Genomic DNA, 20,880 nt, shown 5'->3' on the forward strand with positions numbered 1-20,880 from the left:
GTCCCCGCACCTGTGTGTCCTGGCATCTGGGGAGAGGATGTCACTGGCTAAACGTGGAGCGGGTTTCTGCCCTGAGCTGGCGGCTGTCCTGCCTCACACGCCAAAGCCAAGGCTGGAAACCCGCAGCTGTCAGGCCGAGGGAGCAGCCCGTGCCGATGCCTTGAGTCAGAGATAAATAGTTAACCTAATAGTGTGCAACCTTTGCCTTCCTCCTCTGATGGTGAAGTGGAATCAACAACAGATCGGACCAGGCTTGGGTAAAACTGGTCTCCCTCTGAAAACAAGCAGTCGCTGCTTTGTTTCATTCGTTTTACAAGTGCCTCCTCTGAAGGCAGGAATTGGAGACAAGCCCCAGCCTGGGGAGCTGATTTTCCCTCCTCCCCAGGATCCCCCACACGGGAAGCACCCAGCCACGGTCAAAGGGCCACTGTGACTTAGCAGCCTCAGGATGGAGCCTGGGCCCCTCTTCCACAACCTGATAGAGTTGCCGCAGTTCGAGAATGTCATTTGTATTTCTATCAAGCCACATATCAGCTAAAACCCCACCCCTCCCCGCCTTGGAAAACCCTTGCCGGGGAAGATTACGAGCCTTTGGCCACAATAGACAAGGCTCCGGCCCTTACCGTTTGAGCCCACGTGTGGCTCCTTGGGTGTCACGGCTCTGGCAATTCTTATGTTGCTGCTGCAGCAGCCTTGTGGGGAATGGTAATGTCCTGGTGCCCATTGGTCAAGGACAATCCAGAGGCCCCAGTGGGATAGGACGGTTTACAGAGGGGAGAAAAGACCTGTATCCTGGTGGGAGGGAGGCGTGTGCCGGGCAGGCAGGCGGTGGTGTGCAGCTTCCCGGGAAAGAAAGCTGGTGCTCCGCGTGAATGGGAGCAAGAGCCCGTTGCCTGGATACAAGTCGTGTGACTGTTGGCAATGCTCTGGGAGGACCTGAGCAGGCATTTAAAACAAAAAAAGCAGGATGAGAACCCCAGATTGCAGACAGGTCTGGCGACCCGTGCCCCTCTGACACCAGACGCTTCCCTTTTGCTCTTGGCGGGAAGTCGGTGCCCAGCGACTACCGGCTGACTGCTCCTCGGCCCCTCTTCACCTGGGTCACCAGTTTCCTGAAGCCTCGTCCCACTTGCTTGTGGGGAGAGCTCTTCCCCCCTCCCCTCACTGGGGCTCAGGATTCTGAAATAAGGCTCTGGGAGGGGGCACTGGTGACGGGGGTGGATGAAGTGGAGGAACCTGGCTGGGCCTGGACTCCTGGGACCCACCTGCTTCAGAATCCCCTTTGGTGGCATCTTCCCTCGTCCTGGTCGTGCCCTGGGCCTTCAAGACACAAGCCCAAGGATGAAGCAGATGGTTCTGAAGAAGCAAAGTCCTGTGTTCTTACCACGTTTGCCTCCCAGGCCTCGATGCCCCAGCCCTGCCCAGCCCTGGCCTCGGTGTTTCCTTTCCCTTCACTCAGGGTCACCTAGCCCGGCTCAGCCCAGCCTTGCGGCTTCCCCTAGTGCTGGGAGTAGCCATTTGGGCTGATTTTTCACTTCTCTGTTTGATACACGCTTCCTTTCCCCCGACCCTGGGGCTCCTGGCTGAGCCACCTGAGAGCCAGTTCTGGTTGGACACACGTGGCCTCTCCCTCCAGACGGCCCTCTAAGTAGATGTGAAAGGTCTTGACTGACTGGGGTGGGGTGAGGTAGGTTTTTTTTTTTTTACATTAAAAAAAAAAATGTTACTGAGATATAATAATAACACGAATTTCACCTTTTTTTTTCCTTTTCTTCTTTTTTTTTTTTTTTTTTTGCCAGCAAGGTCTGTGGGATCTTAGTTCCCAGACCAGGGATTGAAACCGGGACCCCAGCAGTGGAAGTGCAGAGTCCTAAACACTGGACCGCCAGGGAATTCCCGAATTTCACCACTTTAATGTGTATAGATAGTTCAGTGGCTTTTAGTACATTCACAGTGTTATGCAAACATCATCACTATTTCTAGAATATTTTCTTCACCCCAGAAAGAAGCCCCATACCCACTAGCACTCACTCACCATCTCCACCCCACTCCCATCCCCTGCAAATGCTAAACTACTTTCTGGCTCTCTAGATTTACCTATTCTGGGCGTATCGTATAAATGGAATCAACCAGTATGTAGTCTTTTGTGTCTGGCTTCTTTCACTTAGCATAATGTTTTCAGGGTTCACCCATGTTGTAGCATTATCAGTGCTTCGTTCCTTTTTATGACTGAATACTATTCCACTGTACAGATAGACCATGTTTGGTTTCTCCATTCATCAGTTGATGGACATTAGTGTTGTTTCCACTTTGGGGGCTATTGTGAGTAGTGCTGCTGTAAACACTCTGTACAAGTTTTTGTGTGAACATGTTCTCAATGCTCTTGGGTATATCATATACCCAGGTATGGTAGGGGGAGGGGCTTTAGAGTTATGGAAGAAGGGAATGCAAGGGAAGGGAGGGAGAAGAGAAGGAAGAAAAGAGGGAAAGAAAGAAGTGATGGGCCTGGAACTGTGCTTGCTTAGGAGCCAGATGCCTCGAGGAGGCTAGACTGCCTTGCTGAGAAGTTTGGATCGATTCTTGTGCCTTGGGGAATCTTTGAAGGCTTCTGAGTAGTGGAAGGACAACATCCAATCTGTGTCTTAGGAAAGGGCTGGCAGTGCCGCAAAGGGCAAAGTGAAGCCGGGAGAGGCGGGAGACGGGAGACACGTTCAGAGCCATCAGAGGACAGAGCCCCCCAGCAGTCTCTCTCTGTTCCTATGGAAACAGTACCCCAGTTCCCCTGTGGAGGAACTGCCTGTCCTCCCCCCACCTCCCTTGCCTAAACCAAACCGCACGTTGCATTTCTCTGGCCTCAGTGATTGGCCAGGGATAGGCACAACCTAAGACATGCCAAACATAATGACTCTAAGGCTTCTGCTGGAGGTGGGAGAAAAGACACACCATAAGGGTGGAGCTGCTGCAGCCGTCTTGCCACCATGAAGGGAAACGCCTCCTGAATATGGATCAAACCAGAGGACAGAGAGCCAGAAGCTGGGGAGAGAGGTCAGCACCAGGCTACAATGTCCGAGCTCTGGTGAAGTGAGTCTCCTGCCCCCAAACCTAAAGCACAAATACCAACCCCCCTTTGCAACAATGCGTGTGAACCTAGAGAAGATTATGCTTAGTGAAATAAGTCAGAGAAAGACAAATACTCTATGTTAGCACCTATATGTGGAATCTAAACAATAAAACAAACAAGTGTATCTAACAAAACAGAAACAGACTCAGATACTGAGAACAAAGTAGTGCTTACCAGTGGGAGGAGGAAGGGGGAGAAGCAAGATGGGGTATGGGATTAAGAGATAAAAACTACTATATATAAAATGGATAAGCAGCAAGGATATAGTGTACAGCAAAGGGAAATATAGCCATTGTTTTGTAATAACTTTAAATGGAGTATAATCTATAAAAGTACTGAATGACTATGTTGTACACTTGAAACTAATATTGTACATCAACTATACTTCAATTTAGAAAATAAAATAAAAAGAGAAATAGCAAATACCACCACCACCACCACCACCATCCGGGTTTTGTTTGTTTTGGCCATGCTGCGCGGCTTTGGGGATCTTAGTTCCCTGACCAGGGATTTAACCTGGGCCGCTGCGGTGAAAGCGCCAAGTCCTAAGCCCTAACCACTGAACCACAAGGGAATTCCCCCCCACACCCCTTTTTTTTTCTTAAGTTTAAGTTGAGGAAACACAGCTTGGGTAGGAAGGAAAGGGAATTACCATTTCTGAGGACCAACTGTGTACTTTGACACAGAGATCACATCTAACCCTCTGGCAGCCTCCAAGAGGTTCAAGATCACCGGCCGAAGTAAGCAATGGGGCTGGGATTTGAACTCCAATCCCTCGTCTCTCCTCTGTGCCATACTGACCAACTTGGCCACCCAGCAAGGACAGACTTCAGAGGAGTCCCAGGGAGCAACCCAGGTGCCTGGGAGCATGTGGGAGGAGGGGATGCCTGGGTCTGTTGGGGCAGGTCGGGATGAAGGGGGCACCCAGATGGGCCCAGCCTCCCAGGACATCAGGGATGACAGATCCGGGCTCTGGTGAGGCGTGAGGATTGGAGGCGTTGATCCAGGAGTCGCCTGCGTAGAACTCATTACTCTCAAGAGAACCCAGAGCACTGGGAGTCTGGCCGACGAGAGGGGAGACCAGAGGGGGAGCTTACGCGCCTGGCCTCAGAGTCCGGAGGTCGCTGGGGTGGGACTTAATCACCCACGCTCAGGCATTTGGGCCCCTCTGTCACCCTGGCCTCATCATTCTAGATCTTCTTTCCCTGAGCGGCCAGGCCTATCTATGTCTGCTCCCTCTGGGTCTGCCCTGGAAATGCCAGGGCCCCATGGGCCTCAGGGCTGGTCTGCTCTGGGACCCACTGGGCCCACGGCCAGCTCCAGACTCCCCACCCAGACCCACCCTCCTCCTGTCAGCAGGGTGCCCGCCTAACAGCTGAAAGCCATGCAGCTGCCGGGGCCCAGGGCCCCTCGGGGGTCTTGGGGACAGCTGCTGGTCCGTGACCCCGCTGACCCCTGTCCCCGTGCACTGCTCCCTGAGAGCCTGGGCATCTGCCCCGAGCCTGGCGGGGCCCCGCAGAGCCCCATCTATCCTGCTGGCTCCCGTGGCTCCCAGATCCTCCCAGGGTCTGAGCATTTCTCACTGAGAGAGAGAACTGAAGACCTGCAGGGCTGAGTCAGCAGGCCCTACCCCCAGGAAAGGGGGAGAGCAGGGTGGGCAGAGGCAGTCCCGTAGCAGCCCCTCTCTGCTCCGGGAGCTGGAGGAGCCCTGGGCCAGTGTCTGGAAGGCTCAGCCATGCCTGAGTCCTGGGGGGCTGCTCCCGGGGCCCACTTTCCCGTGAGATCTGGAGTCCTCTTCAAATGTTCTTCTTCTTAGCCTAACTTCCAAAATATACAAATAGCTCAAACAACTCAATAACAAAGAAACAAACAACCCAATCAAGAAAGGGGCAGAAGACCTAAACAGACATTTCTCCAAAGAAGACATACAGGTGGCCAACAGGCACATGAAAAGATGCTCCACATTGCTAATTATTAGAGAAATGCAAATCAAAACTACAATAAGGTATCACCTCACACCGGTCAGAATGGCCATCATTAAAAAGTCTACAAATAACAAATGCTGGAGAGGGTGTGAAGAAAAGGAAACCCTCGTACACTGTTGGTGGGAATGTAAGTTGGTGCAGCCACTATGGAGAACAGTATGGAGATTACTAAAAATAGAACTACCATATGACCCAGCAATCCCACTCCCGGGCATATATCTGGACAAACCTATAATTCAAAAAGATACATGCACCCCTATGCTCATAGCGGCACTATTTACAATAGCCAAGATATGGAAACAACCTAAATGTCCATCGACAGATGAATGGATGAAGAAGATGTGGTGTATATATATATATATATATATATATATATATATATATATATATATATATATATATAATGGTATACTACTCAGCCATAAAAAAGAATGAAATAATGCCATTTGCAGCAACATGGATGGACCTAGAGATTATCACACTAAGTGAAGTAAGTCAGACAGAGAAAGATAAATACCATACAATATCACTTATATGTGGAATCTAAAACATGACACAAATGAACTTATCTACGAAACAGAAACAGACTCACAGACATAGAGAATAGACTTGTGGTTGCCAAGGGGAAGGGGGGTGGGGGAGGGATGGATTGGGAGTTTGAGATTAGCAGATGCAAACCATTATATATATATATACGTATAACTGAATTGCTTTGCTGTACACCAGAAACTAACACAACATTGTAAATTAACTATACTTCAGTAAAATAAATTAAAAACAAAATAAATGAACAAAGAAACCCCAAATGTTCTGACCTTAGATTATTTCCAATCACAGTGGTTTACCTCTGGGGATGGGTGTTGGAGAACCAGGGGTCAGGGCTCGGAGGATTATTTGTCGTGTCCATTCTCACATCCTGTTTGACATCTTTTGCCATGCGCATGGACTATTTTAAAAGAAAGAAAAAATTATGTGTGTGTGTGTGTATACACACAACTCTCTTGCCCCTCTGCTCCACGATGCCTGCTCCCTGAGGGCAGGGACCCTGTCCCGTCCCTGTAGAGTGCTTGGCACACAGTAGGCCCACAAAAGATACCTGCCGAAGGGATGCCTTGTCATGAAACGTCCACCTGGGCCCTAGCCCATCAGTTCCCATGCCTGTTCCCACGCCTACTCCTGTTCGCAGACACTTGCAGTGGTGCCGGCTCTGTGTGGGGATCTCTTCTCAGCATCGGGATGCAGACACGTACCACCAAATGGAGAGAATTCCTGCTCCACCTAGAGGGGGCGCCAGGAAAGCACCGAGAGCCACTGTGCCTCAAACAGAGGCAGCCCACTCCAGGGTCTTTTTTTTTTTTTTTTTGCCTGCATTGGGTCTTTGTTGCTGCGTGCGGGCTTTCTCTAGTTGCTGCAAGCAGGGGTTTCTCTTGTTGCAGAGCACAGGCTCTAGGCGCACGGGCTTCAGTAGTTGTGGCACGTGGGCTCAGTAGTTGTGGCTTTCGCTCTCTAGAGCGCAGGCTCAGTAGTTGTGGCACCCAGGCTTAGTTGCTCCACAGGATATGGGATCTTCCCAGACCAGGGCTGGAACCCTTGTCCCCTGCACTGGCAGGCAGATTCTTAATCACTGCACCACCAGGGAAGTCTCAACTGCAGGCTCTTTTACTTCCTAAACCCTCGTCTCCTATTTGCCCCCTGTATGCTACCCACGGTACCCTGCCCTTCATTCATTCATCTGTTCATTCATTCACATTCATTGGCATCCACTCTGGGGAGGCAACAGTGGTTACAGCCCAGTGGGGGATGGACATGAATCAGATGACGATGACTCAGAGAGGACCGTGGTCCGGAGTTTCTCCGAGGGAACTCGACATCGATTGGGGTCCAGAATGCTTCCCCGAGGGGAGATACCACGGCTGAGACCTGCAGGAATCGCAGGAGGCGGCCGGTGAAGGGAGGAGCCGTGTAAGGAGCCCGTCCTGGAGGCTGGGTGTGCTCAAGGCCAGAGAAGAGGGAGCTGAGAGGTGGCTTGAGGCTGCAGGCCAGCAGGGTCCCTGACCAGGGTTTGTGGCCACTGAAGCATGTGAGCAGGGGCGTGTGGCCGTCAGGTTGGTGTTTTGCATCAGTCATGATGTGGGGTGGAGAGTGGGCGGGGCCCCTGCTGGGATCCTCCATCTCCCTTGGTGGCCCCACTGTCCTCCCTTTCCTCCCTGGCCCCTCTCATCACCCAAGTCACCACACTGGACCGGCCTGACCCTGGTCCTTCCTCCCTGGCCCCTGTGGCCCATCTGTCACCAAATTCCAATCTTTCGACCTCATCATCTCCAGCGCCGTCTTTCACACCACAGCTCAGAGCCAAGTTCCGTCTCTCTCCTGATCCATCCCCCGCAAAGTGGCACCTGCCTCCAGTCAGGCCTCCCTCCACGTCCCCTTCTCTGAATCGATCCTCTTAAGCATAATTCTCTAATTCCTTTTCCAGTTCATGGAAAAGGAAATAGAAATGGCCCTGAAGCCTATGAAAAATGGCCAAACTCACTTACAAGAGAAACACAGATTAAAACCACACTGAGGCTCCTTTGTCTTTAGTTAGTGTTTACCTACCAGAGTGACACAAATCAAAAAGGCTGAGAACCAGTTGCCAGTGAGGCTGAGGAGAAATGGGCCCTGTGGTCCCTATGGGGGCCTGGACCTGGCACATCACCTGAGAAAGACAAGTGGACAGAGCTGACCAAATGACAACAGAGAGTGTCCTGCGACCCCCAAGCCCCTATGAACTTATTCTTCAGCTGTGCTCACACGAGTGTGTAACAGCATCTGTGCAAGATGGCAGCACTGCTTGTCACAGGAAAGGGCTGGGGACAACCTAAACGTCCGTCAACTGAGGCCATGGGTGTGGCTGATGGGCTGAAAGACCCTTGTCCAGAACAGAGGGAGTGGAGAGGGGGCTTGAGGCTGGAGAGGCCATGATTTGCATAAATTATGGCACACCCCATGTGAAACACTGTGCAGCTGTGAGAAAATGAAACTGACGACACACTCTATGAACTGACATGAAGTGGTCATAGATATAATGTCAACTGAAGAAAGGAAGGTGCCGGACAATGTGAATAGCAGAGGCTCAATAAATTGTGGCTTCCCATGGCTCCTGCAGAATCTCCCCCATCGCCCCCGGCAGTGGGGCCTGTCCTCCCCCTGCTCCCACCAAGGTCTGCTGTACTTTGGGGCTCTACTTGTCTAAATATTGCCATTTGTGTAAAAAAAAAAAATGGACGGGGCTTTGCTTGCATGTGCAAAGAGTATCTCTAGAAGTGTTTACAAGAAACTGATAACGCTGGTTGTTTGTGGAGAGGAGAACTGGTGCCTGGGGAACAGGGGTAAGAGGGAGACGTTTTGCCTCTTGTGATTTCTTCTTTTATATTTTTATTTATTTATTTATTTGGCAGCTTCGGGTCTTTAGTTGCAGCACGCGGGATCCTCGTCACGACATGCGGGATCTTTCGATGTGGCGCGTGGGCTCTTCAGCCTGCTGTGATTTCTAAATTGTGAACCACACGAAAGCATTACCATGTCAACAAGATAGTTTACATTAAAAAAATGCAATTCTGGTCATGTCGCACTTCTGCACAGATCCTTGCTTCCCTCCCACAGCATTCGGCTGCTCTCGTGAGCTATTGTCTGCTTTTAATTATTCTTTAATGGGCAAGTGACAGAAACCCAATTCCAACAGGACTAAACAAAAATTGTAAGTTGTTGCTTCACGTAATGGATGTCTGATTCAGGCATGGCTGGATCCAGAAGCACGAACAATGTTATTGAGAGTCATTCTCTGGGCTCTGCTTTCCTCTGTGCTGGCTTTATTCTTGGACAAGCTCTTCCGTGAGTTGACAGCCCTGAGTTGACATTTTGGCATCTGTCACCCTAATAGTCACCACAAGTTCCCAGGCTGAAGCCCACTGCTGACATGCCCATCCCTAAACCATCCCTATGACTCAGATTGGGTAGGCTGGGGCCTCAGACCCACTTTTAGAGCTTGGAGGCAAGGTCAATCATACTGGAGACTCTGGAAAATGGAGGGGTGGTCAGCAGAATAAGAGGAATGGGAGCTGGGCAAGGATAATGGTGCTCGCCAGCTACCCTCCTGGTCTTTCCCCTCTCCTATGCCGTGGTCTGCTGGACACATCTATCCTGTTTCCCGCTCACACCATGCATCTACTCGCACTCCTTCTGGCCTTTGCCTTTGCCTCTCCCTGCTCCCCCTGAAATATCCTTTCCTTTCTCCGCCTGGCAAATTCCTACTCATCCATTAATACCCTGCTCAAATATCACCTCCTCTCGAAGCCTTCCTAACTCTTCCATCTGTTTCCCCACCTCTAGCAGAACAAATCCTTCTTACTGCTGTTCTTTTTGGTTCTTCACTCAATCCATAGTCGCTCACTGAGCCTCGTCTATGCTGCCTGGGATAGAAAGAGGTAAATCAGAACTGGCCTCTGCTTTCAAGGACCTCCATTATGGCACAGAATGTGCTGTTTTAGAATTGGTTATTTGTTTTACTCAGGGTATCTGTTCTCTGAGGGCTGGGCCCAGCCTTGACCCTCTGTGTCTTCTCCAGTCAGCACAGCTCTAGGCACAAGGTAGATGCAAATGAGTTTTCAAAATGAATAATGACAAGGTGCCTTGAAGGGGTGGGAAGTGTTGAAAACAACGCCTGCTAACTCTGTGTTCCCCAGGCCAAAAGACAGCCATGTGGCTTGGATGTTCCCAGAGGCCTCCGGGAGGAAGTGCCTCAGTCCCTGCTAGGACAGGGCTGTCACCACTCCGGAAACCCCCATGGCCCTGGGCCTGGGGCCAAAAATCCGGACCCAAAGGAAAGTCCCCCAGTAAGGCCCTGCCACCCAGCTCCCAAGGAGGGGTCCAAGGCAGAGGCAGAAGCTGGCGGTAGCTTCGAAGGGACTCTCATCTCGAATCCCAGCCTCTGCCAGGTCAGAGTTCTATGAAGGCAAGTGAAAAGCGAGGAGGGCAGGGCTGGAGTTGGCAGGAGCCCAGGGGAGGAAGGAAACAAGAAACAATCAAGGAAAAATCCAAACCAGGCCTGGGGTTGGCTCAGGCCACGGAGCCCTGCAGGCTGAGCTCAGGCTGTGCAGAGGAGGCTTCCTAGGGGTGGACGGAGCTCTGGCCCTGCTCCCTGTCTCCCTGTGGCAGGGGATCGGGGTGGCGGGGGCTGAGGCCCTTCCAGAGACCTTGTCTCCTCACACTGCCCCCTAGACGCCCCCAAGAGTATCACCACCCTTCCCTTTTGACTCCCTGCTCTCAGACCTGTCCCCAGACTCCTGGTCCCCTCATCCCACCTGCCTCCCTAGGTCCCCGGGTGGGCGGGGCCGAGGAGAGCTGGCTCCGGCCTGGGAGTCCTACCCCTCCGGCTCAGTTCCTCCGTTCTTCCAGGCTAACCTCGGAAAAGGGGGCCTCGGGCTCTATCCCCCAGGGCCTTTGGGGGCTGGGGCTGCTGACGTGGGTGATTTTCAGGAAGAAGAGACTGGGCGGGGAAGGAAGGGCTGAGTCAGTCCCTGTGTGGTGATTACAGGTCCTGTGGGTGTGGGAAGTTGCTGTGGGACTGGGGGGCAGAGGGGTGGGGACTGGGCTTATCTCAGGATCAAGGCGAGGCTCCAGGCTGAGAAGAAGGAATTTGAATACCACATTTTTTGGGGGATTTTTTGGCCGTGCCGCGCAGCATGTGGGATCTTAGTTCCCGGATCAGGGATCGAACCCATGCTCCCTGCATTGCAGGCACAGAGTCTTAACCACTGGGCCTCCAGGGAAGCCCCTTGGGGCATTGCTCCACACAGGCTTCCTTGCCTCTAACCTGTCCTGAATGTCCCTCAGGGTCCTACCCCCTCAGACACTGGGGTGTCCAGGAGTCCTTCCAGCAAGAATAGTCCAGGCCCTAGCTGAGGCAGCAGACCCTCAGTCAGGCTGGGCAGGGGGCACTTGGCCTGAGTGTCTACGGGGTCAGAAATACAGGACACCCTGGCCCTCCCGTGGCTCAGGATCCCGGCCTCACCACCCATACTTGGGCCTTTACACACTGCCTGAGAAGTTGCATAAAAAAGCCAGTTTTAGTCAATGAAATCCTGTTTTATAAATGCTCATTAATTGCAGGGCTGCCATGGCAACACTGGGCGTATCTGCAAAGATCTCGTCCATTCAGCAGAGCTGAGAGCTGCCAGCAGCCCCATCCCCAGGGATTCCTCAGGCCCCAGCCAAGTGACATGACCGCATCTGTGAATGGGGAGAATGAACCACCTACCTGAGTGCTTGCAAAGCACAGAACCCAGTGCCCGGCACAAAGCGGGCCTTGGATGTGGGCTTTGTGGGGGCCATATCTCTGGCTGATGGCAGGAGAGCAGCACAGGGAGCCGGCACTGGGCGGAGCCACGTCACAGCCAGGTGGGATTAAAACAGTCCCCAGAGCACGGTTCCTGTGGCTTTGGGTCCTGGTTGGGAGGATGGCTAGTTGCTGAGGGAGGGGTCCGGGGGTTGGGTCAGGCTCGGGGGCCAAATCTGCTGCTCTCTATCCATCCCCCAAGGTTCCCCAACTGCACAAACACACACACACACACACACACACACACACCCCAGAACCTCTCCAAAGGGCTCTGGAGTTCGTTCCTGGCTTTGAGTGACCTTGGATGAGGGTCTTTGCCTCTGCAAGCTTTCACCTCTGTAACTTTGTTTTGCCGCCAGCCCTGAATGGAGCTCCTGACCTTCCCCGAGCCCCTTCCTCCAATGGAGGACGCTCAGCTGATGGGCGGGGCTGCGCCGCAGGCTCAGGGGGGTCATCATTAGAGTCATCTAGGCATCATTAGACTCATTCCAGGTCAGGTGACAAGGCCAGTCACCACCCCCCAAAGCTCCTGTTATAATGTTTCCATGAAACTCCTGCCTGCGGGGACTGTGTGGTCCCATCAACAATACACTCGCAAGTCCCTTCTCTTGCTTGGGACTCATGTAACTCCCATTTTACAGGCAAGAAGGCTCAGAACGGGACTGTACTTTCTTCGTCTGTGGCCACAGAGCAAGTCAGCAGCACAGCCAGCTCAGAACCTGGGTCTGTGGCTCAGAAGCAGTGCTCAGGGCCTGGCACCTAGCTGTCCCCCTACCTGGCTGTGTGTGGGAAGGAAGGCGGGGTGGGGGGTGACAATGGCTGGGTGAGAAGACTGAGTGGGGACGAGGGCCCGGAGCCAGCATGTCTTGCCACTTGCAGTCTAAGTAGATCACTGTCAGGGCCCGAGCTTCGGTTTCCATTTCTGTAAAGGGGGATAGTGATGCTGGCTCTGCCCACCTTGCTGGGCTCTCAGAGGATTTGAGGAGCTCAGGGGCAAGAGGCACTTGGTAAGGGCACAGGCAAGCCTGGGTGGGTGGATTCTTGGCAGAGCCGCGGTGGCAAGAAGGGAGAGAGGTACAATACTTATCCACACACACGACAATTTGGCCCAGGGCCCCATTCCTCCACTGTCCAGGCCTCAGTTTTCCTCTGAGCCACCAGGCCAGTCCTGGCAGAATCCACCTGACTGATGCTCCCTGGGGAGTTAAAGGAGGAAACTTCCCTGTATTCGTTTTCTATTGCTGCTGTAACAAACCACCACAAACTTGGGGGCTTAAAACAACACAAATTTATTAACTTACGGTTCCGTTGGTTTGAAGTCCAACATGGGTCTAAAATCAAGCCGTCAGCTGGGCCGTGTTCCTTCTGGAGGTTCTGGGGGAGAATCTGTTTCCTTGACTTTTCCAGCTTCTAGAGGCCACCCACATGCCTTTGTCTGTGGCCCCTTCCTCCATCTTCCAAAGCAGCAACACAGCATTTCTGTGTCATCACATCTCTTTCTCTGACTCTCCTGTCTCCCTCTTCCACTTTTAAGGACCATCATGATTACATTGGGCCCACCCAGATAATTCAGGGTAATCTCCCTCTTTTAAAGTCAGTTGATTAGTAACTGTAATTCCATTGGCAACCTTAATTATTCTTTGCTGTGTAACGAAATATATTCACAGGTTCCAGAGACTAGGACATGGACATCTTTAGGGAGGGGCCATTTGCCTACTCCACTCCCCTTCTCCCCATCCTTCCCTCCCTCAGGATGCCTTCCTGACCCCCTCTCCCTAAGAGTCCCTCCCACATTTACAGTATGGAAGCTTTCATCATCCTGGTCACATTGTACGGTCACAGCTGTCACCCTCCAGAAAGCAAGGTCCCCTCACCTCATTACCATCCACCCTTCCTTTGCCCCACTCTTCTTAGCACTTGCTCCCTCAGACGGGTATCACAGTCTACTTGGGGACTTGGGTTTCCTCCATTTCCCTTCATTGGACAGTAGGTCCCAGTCCGGAGGGGGCTGCATCCCCAGCGACAAGAACAGCGCCTGGCACCTATAGATGCACAATTATCTGCTGAATCACTGAAAGGAGCAAGGGCAGAGTTCCCTTTAGTCTATCTCCAGCTCCTGTGTAGGGCCTGCCCTTCAGTAAATGTTGCTCGTACTGAACGAATGAAAGAATGAATGAACCAACCAACCAGCCAATCAACTAATGTTGGAATGAGTCTAAGTACGGATCCCACCCCAGCCCCGGAAGCCACTTAGCCTGACAGCAAATACGGGCATGGCCCGGCCACTCCTCCCGCACACACCCTCAATGCCCTGTATTCTAAGGGGCGGCAAACTCCTGAAAGCTCTCGGAAGTCTGTAATATTTTAACATAGACGCCTCTAAGGCCTCATTCATTTCCTTAGTAGTCACTGAATACACTTGTGCGGGCGCCTCCCCGGACCCGGCCCTCCTAGAACCGAGAGTTTTGGTTCCGACGGGCACAGCCGGAGTCCGCGAAGTCCAGCCCGTGCACCCGACGCCGCCTGGGCCGCAGCCGCCCGAGCTTGGAATGGACCCCCGGGCCCGCGCGGCTGCTGGACCCCCGCGCTGCGCCTCCAAAGGGGGAACCCAGGCGGGCCAGGGAGTAGGGCGAGGCTGTGGGCGGGGCCTAGTTGGGGCGGTCCCGGCATTGGCTCCGCGGCAGGGGGCGGGGCTTTAGGGGCCACTGTCAGCACTGTAAGTTCACAGCCCAGGTCTGTCCCATCGCCGCGCGGTCCAGCTCCTGAGCTTTCGCCGCCCGCCGGTCAGTCGCTTGAACGCGCTCAAGGTGAGTTCAGGCCGGGACTCTGCGGCCCGACCGCGGCTCCTAGGGAGGCCCATCCTCGAGGCGCCCCATCCCAGCTCGCGCCCCGGCCCCCGACTCACCTCCACGTAGATCCTTTCCCGGGTGCCTCGGGCTGCACCATGTTTCCCGCCCGCGCCTTGGTCCCGGCGGCCACGCCCGCTTCCCCCTCGGCCTGCGGTGCGCCGCGCATCCCGAACCTGAACTCCCGGTCCAGCCCTCCACACTGCGCCAGAGCCCCCGCCCCCCACCCCAGGACCCGGGAGTACCCTCCCGCCGCCATCCCCGCCCGGGCTCAGGGTCGTATGGTGAGGTGTCCTCCTATCTTTAGCCGTGGCCGCGAGTGTCCTGAAACGGATCCGGACTGCGCTGGGCTGCACTCGGGCAGAGGGCTGGGAGGGGTCGGCGCCGGAACCCGAGCTGGGTCTGAGGAGCCGGACCCACGGGAGCCAGGGGCGGGGGCTGCACGCCAGAGCTCTGGCCCTGAGCCGAGCGGACACTCGGACATCGCCCAGGCCGGAAAGCACGGGGGAGGCTCCTCCCTGAGTTTGGATACCCGGGCAGGGTCCAGGATCTCTCCCTTTCCCCCCACTGTCGGGTTGTGAGACCAGAGCCCCCCAAGAGAAGAAGATCCCGCAGACAATCCTCACCTGGTACGTCAACGTGCGGCTCCTTGGGGGAGCAGGAGACGCTCTGGAGACCCGAGTGCGCGCCGGGAACCCTCCGGGACGAGGGGCAGTAGAGGGAGAGAGCGCGCCACCTAGTGGCCGCGGAGCCGAGCGCCGCTCTGCACAGCGACGCTGGGAGACCCCGCTGCCAGCGAGGGGGACTCTACGCAGGCAGGCTAAGTCCTGGCCGGCAGGCGGAGGCGGACCCCTCTGCTCGGGGGCTGTTCATTTTTGGTCTTGTTTGGAGCACTGTCCCCGGAGAACCAAAATGCTTGAGGAAGGCCCTACAGCTATTTGCTGAATAAATATCGGGGCTGACAAGTGACCCGCTACCCCTGTCTTTGTACATCGGCGCTCTCTCTCACTTGCAGTATGGCAGTAGGGTCTCCAGTAGCCCCCTGGTAACGGCTTTATTGTCATCCCATTTCATAGACGAGGAAGGTGAGGCCCAGAGAGGAAAGGTGTCTTCCCAAGGTTAGGGTGAGTTCCAGGTAGAGATGGGTTCAAGGTCAGAGGCCTGCTTTTTGAACACTCCTGGTGGAGAGTGGCCTAGTAGTTCTTGTGACAGGAAGGGTTCTGCATCCAGGAAGTCATTTTCTCTAAAGGAGGCCCCGGGCTCCTTCCAGAGCAAGCCAACAGAGCTGGGATGTCTCCCATCTGCTCCTCCCAAAGCTGCAGGAAGGCCCCCCGTCCCAGGCCCCCAGAGCCTTGTCCTGATGGAGAGCTCATTCTCACATCTCTGGACACTTGCAAATTGAGAGAGGGGGCCAACCAAGAGGTAGGACTTAAATGGAGGAGGTCTGGGGACCCGGTGGCCCCAGCCCAGGTGGGAGCCTATTTCTCTCCTGCTCCCCAAGCAGTTCACAGAGGTTGACACGGCCCACTGCATCGGAGCCACTGGGACCCAGCTACGTAGTAGTGCCCACTCTTCCTCTTACTAGCTGGGTGACCTCAGCAAAGTTGCTTAACATCTCTGAGTTTCAGCTTCTGCCTCTGTAAAGGCCAGTAATGACACCCACCGTGCTGTGCCTGGGACGTTAAAATGGAAACCATGCAAGGGTAGCTGGAGCCTGGGGTCTTGTAGTTGCCAAATCTGAATACTTGGGGCTTGACGGTTGCAATTCCCAGCTCTCCCCTGGTGGTTGAGGCTGGCCCAACCCTTCCCCCCAGCCTCAGTTCTCCCCACATCTGGAATTGGGTGGGTACATCTGGCTCAGAGCAAGAGAGCTGTCAGGGACACCGGATTTGTTGTGGAAACATTCAGGCTGTCTTGGCACCCCTGAATGATGGGAGGGAACTGGCCCAAGTTCTGGGCAGATCCCCTCGGTTAGCCCCCCTCTCCGTGAGTGAAAAAGAAGGAAAAGCTACCCCAAGACTTCTCCTGCCAAGGGGACAGATAGGAGGTGTGTCGGCATGCCCCCAGGCCTGGCATGGTGGGCACAGATAAATGTTTGTTAGATAAAGGAGTGATGGGAGTCCAAGACTTCAACTTCAGAGCACTCCCTGCCTCCCTCTTCCTCCCTCCAGCTTCTTCCAAGCTTAGCTGGAATTCTGCCACCGGAGAGTCATTCTTTTGTTTCCTATTAAGCTGCAGGTGCTCTGGGAGGGGCAAGATGTCCGGTCTCTTTGGCTCAGCTCAACTGACCCAGGGTGTCCGGTCCTGGGGTGGGGTTTCCTGAGTAAGGGCCTGGGCTGGGGGGGTGTAGCTGGGACTCAGCCTCTCCTGCATCCTCTTTCCTCCTTCCTGCTCCCTCCTGCCGGTCCCCTCACTCTTCCCTCGCCCTGCCCGGCCTGGCCTGGGATGAATAATGGGGCAGAGGACCTGGCAGAGGCCTCCCTGATGCTGCTCGGTGCTTCCCCAGTGATTTCCCACCTGCTCAGCCCCTGTTGGCCTGGGGAGAGTGGGCTTATCTAGGTACCTGCTGGGTGACCTTGGACAAGTTGCTTTGCCTTCCATGCTCTGATTCTACACATCAGGCCAATCCCCCACCGTGGGAACTAGAGGAAGTGCTTGCTCCACTTCCTTTTTCTGTCAAACCTGCACGATACCCCTCCAGAGTGTATTTATTTTTTCCACATTAAAAATATCTTTATTTTTTCTGACTACATGAATAATACGTGCTCATAAATAATACATGCTTCTTATTAAGAATTTGAGCTTATAGGGCTTCCCTGGTGGCGCAGTGGTTGAGAATCTGCCTGCCAATGCAGGGGACACGGGTTCGAGCCCTGGTCTGGGAAGATCCCACATGCTGCGGAGCAACTAGGCACGTGAGCCACAACTACTGAGCCTGCGCGTCTGGAGCCTGTGCTCCGCAACAAGAGAGGCCACGATAGTGAGAGGCCCGCGCACCGAGATGAAGAGTGGCCCCCACTCGCTGCAACTAGAGAAAGCCCTCGCACAGAAACGAAGACCCAACACAGCCATAAATAAATAAATAAAAGAGTTCCTTTAAAAAAATTTTAAAAAAAAAAGAATTTGAGCTTATAAAAGTATGAACAAGAGAGGGAAGTCACCTGAAATTCTACCACTTTGAGAGAACCACCATCAACATTTTGGTGACCATCCTTTCATATTTGGCTTACATATATCATTTCTTAGTAATGGGCCCCAGATTTTAATTTTTTCTGAGGACAACTTTCCTCCCATGTCACAAGACCCACACCCCAGCCCTGCCCCCTACCCCAGTCTAGGTACACCACATGACAACCTGGTGCCAGCCTTCTATATTCTTCTCTGTTCCTATATCGAATATAATCCTATGCAGGTACACATACATGCATGTTCAGGGAGTGGGGAGGAGAGCTGGTCAATGTTTTCAAAAAATGGATCCTTCTAGACTCCATTTTTTCATTTTGCTTCTCTCTCTCTGCAATGCCTTATGGGAATCCCTCCAAAATGTCCGAGAGCTCTAATTTTATTTATTTATTTGTTTGTTTGTTTGTTTATTTAGTGGCTTGTGGGATCTTAGTTCCCCTACCAGAGATTGAACCCCGGCCACAGCAGTGAAAGCGCTGAGTCCTAACCACTGAACTGCCAGGGAATTCCCTGATAGCTCTAATTTTAAAATGGGAATGATAGGAAGGTGGTTGTGATGATTAAATGAGATGTGTGTGCAAAGAACTCAACGAAATTCCAGGCACAGAGCAGAGCTGCCACGCCTCAGATATTTGTATCCCCCACTCCATCTTCCCCTTAGGCGCTGGGGCAGGGAGGAGGGGCAGAAACTACATTAAGCTTAGGCCCTGCCCATAAGGAACTCCTAACGGAGAGGAGGAGAAAAGGGAAGCTCTGAGCAGGTGACCTCACTTCCAGTAGGATGTGATGGGGCCAAATGGGAGGTGTCGGTCGTTATGCACTGTTGGCTGAACTCCTGCTGTGCCAGGCCTGGGAGGATGAGACAGAGGTTACAAGATCTCAATCCTCCGTCAATCGGGAGCTGAGACAAATCTGCGAGACCCCCAGACAAGTTGGCACGGTCATGTCCTGGGCACAGTTGAATCAGAGCCGGGGCAGGTATGTGACTTCAGTCCTGTCGCTTAGGTTCCCCACTCACGGAGGGAGGGGCTTGGCGCTGCTGATCCAGGCCTTGAGGTGCAACAAGTCCGTGAGCGAACACAGGCTTCAGCCAGGAGGGCTCCCCACAGGCGTGCAGCGCCACGTGGGCTCCCAGGGCTGATGAAAGAGACCCAGAAACAAGACGGATGCCTCTGCCTTTGTCCTTCTGTCCCTGACTTGTACCCTTGATGTTTCAGCTCCTCAGCCCTGGACCAGAGAGAAGCTGGCGAGGACGAGCCCAGACAGCATCACTGCCTACGAGCTCTGCGCCTTCCTGCTTCCAGTTTTCAGACGAGTTTTCAACCCTCTTGGGAGAAAGTGATTTTTGTTATCTCGATCCTCTGACTTCATCGATCGTTTATCTTTCTTTTCCAAATTCCTTGGGCCAACTTTGGTCACACCACACGCACTTGGCAGGTGTTTGGTGTCTGGAAACCTCCCTCTAGGTGTTTCTTGAGGGTGGTGAGAGGAGGCAGCGGAGGCCGTGGTCCTGCGAGCAGACTGTCCAGGCCTGGGTGGTGAGGTCGCGATGTCCACCAAGGTGCCCATCTATCTGAAGCGCGGCAGCCGCAAAGGCAAGAAGGAGAAGCTGCGGGACCTGCTGTCCTCAGACATGATCAGCCCACCACTGGGGGACTTCCGTCACACCATTCACATCGGCAGTGGTGGCGGCAGTGACATGTTCGGTGACATCTCCTTCCTGCAAGGCAAGTTCCACCTCCTGCCGGGGACGGCGGTCGAGGAGGCCGAGGAGGATGGTGGCTTTGAGCTGCCCTTCCAGTTCACGCGCACGGCCACCCTGTGCGGGCGGGAGCTCCCCGACGGGCCGTCCCCTCTGCTCAAGAACGCCATCTCCCTCCCCGTCATCGGCGGGCCCCAGGCACTCACCTTGCCTGCCGCCCAGGCCCCACCCAAACCCCCTCGCCTGCACCTGGAGAGCCCTCAGCCTTCCCCACAGCCCTCCCCGCAGGAGGCAGGGAGTGTGGACATCTGGCGGATTCCAGAGGCTGCCTCGACCCACAGTGGGCTGAGCCCCGAGTCTGGGGCTGAGGAGCCCTTCCTGTCCCACGCCAGCTCCCTGCTCTCCCTGCATGTAGACCTGGGGCCTTCCATCCTGGACGACGTTCTCCAGATCATGGACCAGGACCTGGGCCACCTGCAGATCCCCACATAGGACACAAGAATGGCCAGGCTGGGGTGAATGCCAGAGACAGTTGGTGGACACGGCCCTGATCTAGAAGTCGGGGTCCCAAGGTCCCACCTGCGTGGTTGCTGGCCAGTGATTTCTCACTTTGAGTCTTTGTTTCCCCTCCCTCCCACCCTCTCCCCGTGGACAGAGTGGCCTCTTTGCTTTCCCCTAAGCCCCACGAGGATATGTGTAGACGTCAGCCCAAAGTGCCCTGTGCCTCCTGGGCCACCTGGACCCCCACCGCCAACTGCTCCTCAGACCCCTTGGACTGAGGCTCTGCTGAAATGGAATCTGCTTTTCACCTCCCTCTGCCTCAGCCCCATCAGCGCCCTGCTGGGGGGCGGAGGGTGAGGGAAGACGTGGGGCACAGCCAGCTGGACCTCTGGCTCTGTGTCCTTAACTGGGAATGTGGCACCAGTGACCGATGTCCCTCCACCCCACCCCTCCTACATGACCAGGGGATTCTGGTTGCAATAAAACTTGCTGCTGCTGGTACTTGTGTTTGCCGTACCCTGCCCCGAGGCTCCTCTTGAAGTCAGGCCAGGCTCTGGGAGCTGTGGGCTGACCCTGGGGGAGACCCCAGCCCCAGAGGGCCTTGAACAGGGCGGGGCCTGCCTTCTGGAAGACGGTACCCCATTCCTAGCCCATAGTGAGAATGAAGCAGGAACGAACCAAGTGCCAATTGGGGATATTCTGACATTAATTCGGGTGTTTGACAAGAGACGGCCAAGCACCAGAGTAGGCCAGGAGCTGGCCCTGGGGGCTGGGGTTTGTCAGGGAGGCCCAAGAGGCAAGGAATAACCACAGGCCTGGCGCAGTGGAACCAACAGCTTCTCGGGCGCCAGAGGACTGAGGGAGCGCACGGCAGGGCGGGCTGGGCCTGGGGCTGGGCGGGATCAGCCTTGCTCGTCAGCAGACCCATCTCATCAGCGCTGCCTACTGAGCACCTGCAGTGCATCAGACATGCTCCAAGTCTGGTGGGGGGAAGGATATCAAATCTGTAAGCAAGCAAATTTCCTATAGTGTTGAACACCATGAAGAAAACACCAAGATTGGTAATGTCTGGGGCAAGGGTGCGGTGGTGTCGTGATTCTGAGCCAAACCTGAGGGCTGACGGACTTATGCTCACGCATAAGCAAAGGCACTGAGGCACCAGAGTG

The 20,880-nt window shown here is 54.3% G+C and overlaps 1 protein-coding gene and 1 long non-coding RNA gene across 2 annotated transcripts; one reads left to right on the top strand and one right to left on the bottom strand.

The window, feature by feature from the left end:
* Window positions 1–12,579: 12,579 nt before the first annotated feature.
* LOC132429271 (uncharacterized) lies at window positions 12,580–13,495 on the bottom strand. Its single transcript, XR_009520318.1, has 3 exons — window positions 13,357–13,495; window positions 12,784–12,856; window positions 12,580–12,678 (listed from the first exon to the last, which is right to left on the bottom strand). It is a non-coding gene; the product is annotated as an uncharacterized lncRNA (long non-coding RNA).
* Window positions 13,496–14,057: 562 nt separating this feature from the next.
* CDC42EP2 (CDC42 effector protein 2) lies at window positions 14,058–20,203 on the top strand. Its single transcript, XM_060017506.1, has 2 exons — window positions 14,058–14,289; window positions 18,729–20,203. The coding sequence occupies exon 2, from the start codon at window positions 19,061–19,063 to the stop codon at window positions 19,703–19,705; it is 645 nt and encodes a 214-aa protein (XP_059873489.1). The 5' UTR covers window positions 14,058–14,289; window positions 18,729–19,060; the 3' UTR covers window positions 19,706–20,203.
* Window positions 20,204–20,880: the final 677 nt, after the last annotated feature.

This window comes from Delphinus delphis, chromosome 8 (genome assembly GCF_949987515.2).
Source record: "Delphinus delphis chromosome 8, mDelDel1.2, whole genome shotgun sequence".
In the NCBI taxonomy this organism is placed as follows: Eukaryota; Metazoa; Chordata; class Mammalia; order Artiodactyla; family Delphinidae; genus Delphinus; species Delphinus delphis.